Source organism: Myotis brandtii, unplaced genomic scaffold (assembly GCF_000412655.1).
Source record: "Myotis brandtii unplaced genomic scaffold, ASM41265v1 scaffold1213, whole genome shotgun sequence".
Classification (NCBI taxonomy): domain Eukaryota; kingdom Metazoa; phylum Chordata; class Mammalia; order Chiroptera; family Vespertilionidae; genus Myotis; species Myotis brandtii.
The window spans coordinates 477,764-486,733 of NW_005354228.1; the positions used below are offsets into that span (position 1 = coordinate 477,764).

General features: G+C 51.6%; 1 protein-coding gene across 1 annotated transcript in view; it reads left to right on the plus strand.

Moving 5' to 3' along the window:
* The window catches only part of SLC9A2 (solute carrier family 9, subfamily A (NHE2, cation proton antiporter 2), member 2), a 166,891-nt gene that overhangs the window by 115,344 nt on the left and 42,577 nt on the right, over positions 1-8,970 (plus strand). The window contains exons 4-5 of the mRNA XM_014533124.1: positions 4,331-4,548; positions 4,989-5,191. Coding sequence (XP_014388610.1) covers positions 4,331-4,548; positions 4,989-5,191 — 421 coding nt within the window. The remainder of the gene's footprint in view (positions 1-4,330; positions 4,549-4,988; positions 5,192-8,970) is intronic.

Consider the following 8,970-nt stretch of genomic DNA (forward strand, 5'->3'; position numbering starts at 1 on the left):
ATTTGACAAAGGAGGCAAGAGCATACAATGGAGTCAAGACAGTCTCTTCAATAAATGGTGTTGGGAAAATTGGACAGATACATGCAAAAAAATGAAACTAGACCACAACTTACACCATATGTCATAGCAATATTTTTAGCAATACAGCTCTTAGGGCAATGGAAACTAAGGAGAAAATAAACAAATGGGACTACATTAAAATAAAAAGCTTCTGCACAGCAAAAGAAACCATCAACAAAACAACAAGAAAGCCCACTGCGTGGGAGAACATATTTGCCAATGTTCTCTCTGATAAGGGTTTAATCTCCAAACTTTACAGGGAACTCATACAACTTAACAAAAGGAAGAAGATAACAATCCAATCAAATAATTGGCAAAGGACCTAAATAGATACTTTTCGAAACAGGATATACAGAAGGCCAAGAGACATATGAAAACATGCTCAAAGTCACTAATCATCCAAGAGATGCAAATCAAAATGACAATGAGGTACCATCTCACACCTGTCAGAATGGCTATCATCAACAAATCAACGAACGACAAGTGCTGGTGAGGATGTGGAGAAAAAGGAACCTTCTTGCACTGTTGGTGGTAATGCAGACTGGTGTAACCACTGTGGAGAACAGTATGGTGTTTCCTCAAAAAATTAAAAATGGAACTCCCATTTGACCCAGTAATCCCACTTCTAGGAATATATTCCAAGAAAACAGAAACTCCAATCTGAAAGCATATATGCATCCCTATGTTCATAGCGGCACAATTCACCATAGCTAAGATTTGGAAACAGCCTCAATGCCCATCAGCAGATGAGTGGATTAGAAAACCTTAGTACATCTACACAATGGAATACTACGCTGCTGTAAAAAAGAAGGAACTCTTACCATTTGCAACAGCATGGATGGACCTGGAGAGCATTATGCTAAGCGAAATAAGCCAGTCGGAGAAAGATAAATATCACATGATCTCACTCATATGTGGAATATAATGAACAACATAAATTGATGAATAAAAATAGAGCCAGAGACATAGAAGCATCGCACAGACTGTCCAACCTAAGAGGGAAGGGGTAAGAGATCAACCAAAGGTCTTACATGCATATGAGCATAACCAATGGACACAGACAGGAGCGGGGAGAGGGTATGTGTTGGGGGTGGGAGCGGCAAGGAGGGGACAATGAGGGGGGAAGGAGACTTACATAATAAGTCTTAGACAATAAAGAATTTAAATTTTTTTAAGTGAAAGTGATTTGGAAAAGTTGGGTAGTGGGTATTTGGGCATTTATTTTTCTTCATTTTTGCCTCTAAGCTTAAATGCTTTATAATAAAATCATTTGAAGCCTCATGTGCATAGGATTAGAGAATTTCAAGATGTAATATGGCCAGGATCATCATTTATGTTACAAATTTTCAAGGTGGCCACACTTCAGAAAGGCTCAGTAGTTTGTGTTGCTGGGTCTGCCTCTCCCCTGTAAACCATGTCATGATTCAGCTTCTTAATTGATTCTGGCTTTTTCCCTCATTATTTTGTATTGAGTAAATCATGCTTTTAAAATTCTGGTTAAAGAAAAATTAACCCAAATATGACAGAGGAGGATGTCGTTAACTGTAGTTAACCAGTGGCTTCTGTTTGGGCGGGGCTGGCGAGGCGCCCCCTGCAGGCTCACTCCGAGGGAGGCCGCTTCCCACTCCTGCCCGTGGGCTGCAGGCTGTGGAGGTCCTATGTTTCCTGTGAGTCAGTGGGACAGAGCTCCTGCCTGTTCCTGTCACCAAGAACAAGCGACCAGCTCTGGCCACACTCTCTGGGGCATGCCCTGGGCGTGGCCACCGCCACGGGGAGGTGAGTGCCAGCCATGTGGGCAGCTGAGCCCCGGCTCCCACAGATGCTCCTCCCAGCCCTGCGAGTGCTTTACCTCCCTGGGCGGAGGGGCTTCGCCAATGTGAGCACTTGGGCATCTTGAGCTCGGAGGTGACGAGGTTACCCGGGTGGGTGCTGGTGAGAGGAGGAAAGGACAGGAAGGCAGAGCCCAGTGGCACAACCACAAGCCAAGGACTGTGAGCCGCCTCCAGACAGCAGGCCAGGGACAGACTCTCCCAGAGCCTCCGGGCAGAACCCTGCCCCCGCAGCCTGGGTTTTAGTCCAGTGAAAGGGTTCTGGGCTTCTGGGCTCTGCACATGTGAGATGATGCACATGTCATCGCAAGTCACTCAGTTCTTGGTCATTTCCTACGGCAGCCACAGGAGACGAATCCAAACAGACTGTGGCTGAGAGAGGAAGAGCCAGGGCTGGGCGGGAGAGGTAAGCGGGTCCGTGCAGAGCGTGGAGAGAGCAAGGGTTATGTTCTGAGCCAGCCTTCCCGGTGGCAGCCCCGGCCCGCGGTGGTCAGCTGGGTCGTCGGGAGCAGTGGACCTCGTCTGCCTTTGCTCTCTCATCTGCAAAATGAGTGATAGCAGAACCCGCCTTGGGGGCGTCAGGAGTCGGAACTGCATGGTGCACGCAGTGTTTGCCCATCGCCTGGCACCGGAGGAGCGGAGGTGCTGTAAACATTGACGATTATTATCTGAGCCCGCAGCTGCTCACAGGCTTTGCTATATGTTTATGGTGCCCAGGTTTACTGGCCTGTTTAATAAGACACTCTTCCTTCTGGCGACCACATGAATTCTGTGTTTCTCTGTATGTAAAGCTACATTCCCTGCTCGTTGGGGGCAGTGACACTGGGGCTGAGTGCATGGTCCTTGCTTGGTGGGCATTTGTTTTGTTTTCATTGGGCACAGAAAGAAGCACACGTGTCTTTTATGCAAGAACAGGTTTTTGGTTACCTGTTTGGGTCTTGACTCAGAGCCCTGGGGTTCGCGTCCTCCTGCCTGTCCTTGCACTCAGGCGGGTCTCCCTAAAACCCCGGGTCCTGCCTGGGCGGGAGGACCCCTGCAGTGCTGGGCGTGCGGGCCAATTGGGGTTGTTCTAACTCTAAAGTTGTGGGAATGTAAGAAGCTTCCTAGCTCGTGGCCAGCATGGCATGGCTCCGGGAAGGGAACTCACTCAGGTTCTGTCCTGTTTCACTCGACAGCGCCCTCAGGTGGTGCGGCCTTTGGGCACTTTTATGGCAACTGGCCTAGTATAAGCTCCTTCCAGCTCATAGGAAATGTCCGCCTCTCAGTGGCTATGGGGTTGCCAAGTGCTTCATTCCAGGCCGAGAGGAGCTTGTGCTCTGTGAGGCGGAAGGCAGCCCAAGGCAGGGCGCTGGGGGGGGCAGACAGCACGGGCAGGTGGCAGTGCCGAGTGCAGAGAGGCAGGAGGTGCGCGGGGAGCTTTCTCTGAAGAACAGCGTGTGAAGAGCTGCAGGCGCCCAGCTTGGGAGCTGACCCAGAGCCCTTCCTCCACCAGGCGTGCAAGGGGCTGTAGGCAATAGACACCGTGGGTCCCGGGTTTGGAAATGCTGAGAGTTTCTTTCCTTTATGAGGTCTCAGAGCCTAGTAGCACACTTAAAATTTCCCAGTAGTGGATATAATAGATAGGTAAAAATGAGACCCAGAACTAAAGCATGAGAGAGAGAGAGAGAGAGAGAGAGAGAGAGAGAGAGATTCAGGATGAGGGATAGAAAACAACTGATGACCAATTGCATGGTGAGAGTGGGGGTGCTGAGTGGTGGGGCGCTGAGGAGGCGTGGTGGGGAGAGAGTTCAATACAGTTTCAAGGTGAGGATCATAGGCAGTAGCAGCATTTCAGGCACCAGAGGAAAGAGAAGGTAGAACTGATTGTATAGAACAGTAATGGCAAACCTATGACACACGTGTCAGAGGTGACATGCGAACTCATTTTTTTGGTTGATTTTTCTTTGTTAAATGACAATTAAATATATAAAATAAATATCAAAAATATAAGTCTTTGTTTTACTATGGTTGCAAATATCAAAAAATTTCTATATGTGACACGGCACCAGAGTTAAGTTAGGGTTTTTCAAAATGCTGACACGCCGAGCTCAAAAGGTTCGCCATCACTGGTATAGAAAGATGATGGGGTTTGCAGTTCTTAGGACTTGTTTTCTTCGTGATGCTGACCGGATAGCTGATGGGCCAAGGTCCACAGACCTTTGATCATGTGGATCTGGAGAAGACGAGCGGCGGGGACAAAGCTGGGTGGAGCTGAGGAGTTCAGACTGTGGGTACAGAGACCTCCAGAGAAAGCAGGGTCCCGAGGATGCAAACCACGTCCAATTACGAAAATCAGTTGATGATGTTGTGGTTGTGGGCAGAAGGGTGCGCATGTTGAGCTGTGAAGTGCCAACTCATATTCTGCTTAGGATCACTGATGGCAGCTGTATCTGTCCTTGCAGAATCACCACTTGTGCAATGACTATGAACAAGTATGTGGAAGAAAATGTATCTCAGAAATCCTACACGACCATCAAGTACTTCATGAAGATGCTGAGCAGTGTCAGCGAGACCCTGATCTTCATCTTCATGGGCGTGTCCACCGTGGGGAAGAACCACGAGTGGAACTGGGCCTTCGTGGGCTTCACACTGGCCTTCTGCCTGGTCTGGAGAGCCCTGGGTGAGGAGCACGTTGCCCCAGAGAACAGCCATCAGCTCACAAAAGAGCGGGACTTCTTCTCGCCCCTCCCTGCTGCTGCTGCTCCATCTTCCTTCCTTTCTTCATGCTCCCCATCTCCCTCTCTTCCTCCTCTTTTTCCTTTCATCCTCATTCTTTTCCTCTTTCTTCTCTTCTCCCTCTTCCTCTTCTGCTCTTTTCTTCCTCGAGCATCTTCATGCCTTTGTTATAAGTCAAGTTAACCTTTCTTGACTCATCTGAGTCCACATTTTAACCCATGAGCTTTCACCAAGAGCCTAGTCGTATAAGGAGAGGAAGGGGCCAGATTCCTTGGGGCCTATGCTTAAGTCCCTTCCCTGCCACAGAAGCTCAGAAAACGAGTCTTCGAATTTACACACCCTGGCTCACACAGGCCGGTGTTTTGGTTCTGTTTTCCTTCTCAGGTGTCTTTGTCCTGACTCAGGCCATTAACTGGTTCCGGACAATTCCCCTGACCTTTAAGGACCAGTTCATCATCGCCTATGGAGGGCTCCGAGGGGCCATCTGCTTCGCGCTGGTGTTTCTCCTTCCCGCTGCTGTGTTTCCCCGGAAAAAGCTCTTCATTACGGCTGCAATCGTCGTCATATTCTTCACTGTCTTCATTCTGGTGAGTAGAGTATTTTTCTCCCAGCAAAGTCTCCACCTTCACCAGGAGGAAACCTATCGTTAGACTATCATACTTGTGAGAAACGCTCACCTGTCCGAATTCAGTTAACGGCTCGGAGACAGAAGCTGGCGAAACGAGACTGTTAGTGTGGTCTTGCAAGAGCGGGTGTCCGGTTGAACAGGCACATGGAGCAGCGATCACAGGCAATTTATCCCTGATGTGCGAGAGTCCCTCCCCCGGTCCCTCATTGGCTGAGTGCTATGGGGTTAACAGTTTTCTCCCTATGTCCCCTAGGTCTTAGTATCTTCTATTGGGTTATTTTAAAAAATGGGCTGAGGCCTTTTCTAGTTGCCTCCACCTCCCTTTGTCCAGTTGTGGCAGCGGATCTTCCTAGAAAATGTGCTGCTGGTCACGTACAGCGTTCTTTGTGCTTACACCCTTTCCCCCCCTCCCTCACCCGTTTGCCCTGGGAACACAGTAACCATTGCCATGAAACGTTGACTCTGCTGGAGATGGATCCCAAAGGCCTGTCTCCTACATAATGAGCCCCTTCCACAGAGCAGCTCCATAAAGGTGCGTGGAAGCTCTACCACATGGATGTTTCTCTCCCCCCTCCCCCGCCTCCCCCTTTCCTCCCACTCTCTCTAAAAACAATGGAAAAAATAACCTCACTCCTTGGGTGAGGACTTTAAAATATTATGAAATTACCAATAACTTCGGTAATGTTACATAAAATATAAGCTGTCTCTCTTGTTTTCAACTTATGCCCAAGATCAGGCACAGGTGGAGTCCAGTGTAGAAAACTGAGCCGTGGGAGTGGCTGTGGGTGGGCAGTCTGGCCGGCTCCTCACCGCCCTGCGAGCCTCCGCTTACTTGCTCTGGGATCTGGATAAGGTCCCTCCTCCCAGGCAGCAGAGAGGAAATCTGAGCACAGCAGCTGATGCAGGGACTGGCCCGATGATGTGACTGGATGATTTGCTATGTTTAATTATAACTAAGTAAAATGGTAATAAAAGGAAGAAAAACTTAACATCTTTTCTTGGAAAGGAAAAATGATTAGAGCACAAAGTTATTATTTAATTAATCCCTATAATCGTGTAGCGGGTCCTCAGAATTCTGGAAACCCATTCATTGGTTGTCTGGAAGCCCATCAGGTGGCAAGGCTGGCTGGAATTCAAGGGGCAGTGGTCTCTGTGGCCTCCATTGGCCATAGTGTTGTACCTGCTCTGCAGCGTTGGCCGGAGTGGTGAAGTGTCTGGATTTTACCTGACTAGCAGGTTACCAGGTTACTGTTACATTTTCATGGATGCTTGCAGAAGACACCTGACTCCCAGGTCAGAGACGAAGGACTTTCTTACTCAGGGTAAAGTCCTTCATGTTGATTTGAGTCAGTTCTCTACACTGAAGTCGCCGTGGGTGACACAAGGGCCGGTGGGGAATGTCTGCATGTGCAGGGGCAGAGGGACGGGGCAGGACTGAGCTGAGGTCTGACACTCTTTGTCCGAGGGTAGCATTACCTCATCTCTCAACTTAGCTTGTTGCAAGTGCAACCTTGACACGGCCTGGTGACAGCGGTCGGCCTTGCGCTGCGGCACCCTCTGCAGGGGTGCGGACACTCGGGACAGCAGGGAGCCTCCCGGACAGCCCGACACGCCCTGCTCACAGCCTCTCAGCACTGAGGTGCCGGCACTCTCTTACAGAGCGTGAACCTTCAAATAAGCCTGAGTTTGGTAAATAAATGGCCATATGTTTTCCATATTGCTGTGCAGTGTAATAATGGCACATTCCTACCTTTCACTCCCATGCCATTACTGGAAGAGTTCCATGGAATTCAGAAAATTTTATTCTTCTACAAAAAAATGAGCAAGATTATCAGAATGTTTTAAGATGAAAAATGTAGGTGCATCGTTTAAGATGTGAGAGAGAGAACAGCAGACATAGCACCAGGGGTTCTGACTGAACAAGTGAGGGAAGAAGGGGCATTCAGAGGGACATTCACTTCCTGCAGGCAGTGTGGGTGTGTGTGGGGGGGGGGGGAACAGGGTTGCCATGCTGGGCCTGCACATTCGCCTCTTGGGGTCATGGAGACTGCCCCGGCGGCTGTGCGATGGGTCTAGAACTTAGGGGAGAGGCACACTTGAGACGCACCAGCGCAGAGGCAGCTTTGAGAGCCTGAGCCTGGCCCAGTGCAGAGTGAGGAGAGATGGCGCTGACCTTTAGAGGTCAAGCAAACACTGAAGAGCCGGCCCAGGAGACTGGAAAGGTGAACAGTAACGTCAAAGAAAGCAGAGGAGGCGTCCTGAAGTCAGGTGAGGGGCGTGGTCAGGAAGGAGAGGGTTCTAGCCACCCTGGCTACAGCTTTGGGGCCAGGCCAGGTGGGGGGCCCTATGGGGGCCAGGCCAGGTGGGGGCCCTGTGGGGGCCAGGCCAGGTGGGGGGGCCCTATGGGGGCCAGGCCAGGTGGGGGGCCCTTTGGGGACCAGGCCAGGTGGGGGGCCCTGTGGGGGCCAGGCCAGGTGGGGGGGCCCTATGGGGGCCAGGCCAGGTGGGGGGCCCTTTGGGGACCAGGCCAGGTGGGGGGCCCTGTGGGGGCCAGGCCAGGTGGGGGGGCCCTATGGGGGCCAGGCCAGGTGGGGGGCCCTTTGGGGACCAGGCCAGGTGGGGGGCCCTGTGGGGGCCAGGCCAGGTGGGGGGGCCCTATGGGGGCCAGGCCAGGTGGGGGGCCCTTTGGGGACCAGGCCAGGTGGGGGGCCCTGTGGGGGCCAGGCCAGGTGGGGGGGCCCTATGGGGGCCAGGCCAGGTGGGGGGCCCTTTGGGGACCAGGCCAGGTGGGGGGCCCTGTGGGGGCCAGGCCAGGTGGGGGGGCCCTATGGGGGCCAGGCCAGGTGGGGGGCCCCTTGGGGACCAGGCCAGGTGGGGGCCCTGTGGGGACCAGGCCAGGTGGGCAGGGAGGGGGGCGGGGAGTGCCCTGCTTCACAGAGCACTGTCAGAGCATGAAGGGGAGGGTTGGGGGGAGGCGAGCGGGAAGCAGGAGGTAGGAGACACCGCAGCTCAGTGGAGTCTGGGAGAGGAGCGTGGGAGTGACACAGGGGAGCATGTACCGAAGGGGGTTTCTGCGTCTGAATTTAGAGACAGGAGTCCTAGCAGCAGTGGCAGTGAAGGGGAGGGCACAGGGGGGAGGCCGCATGCAGCTGTCACTGTGCAGTGCCAAGGCCTGGAGGAAGGCTGAGCAGAGGTGTGAAGTGTGTGTAGCAGTCACACTGAGAGACATCTATTTAAATGCTCTTTGATGGATTTAAGAGAGTGAGCTATCTTTCTAGGCCTTATCAGGTTGCTCCCCAGGTGACCTAAATTAGAGAGAGAAACATCCATGATGAGAGAATCACTGATCAGCTGCCTCCTGCACACCCCACACTGGGGATGGAGCCCACAACCCAGGCATGTGCCCTGACCGAGAATCAAATCATGACCTCCTGGTTCATAGGCCGATGCTCATCCACTGAGCCACACTGGCTGGGCTAGTGATATATTTTTTTAACAAAATAGTTTCTTTAAGTTTTTCCAAAAATTGCCTGCTAAATCAGCAAAGAAATATAAGGCAGTTCCTTCCTTTAAAAAAAATTAATTCAAAGAAATCAGTTTCTTCCAAAAGAACAAACCAAAAGGACACTCATTACCGGTATTTTATAAGCAGTAGGTTTTACGGCACTGAGAGCAGAGAGGGGCCGCGGGAGCAGAGAGGGGCCGCGGGAGCAGAGAGGGGGCCGCGGGAGCAGAGGG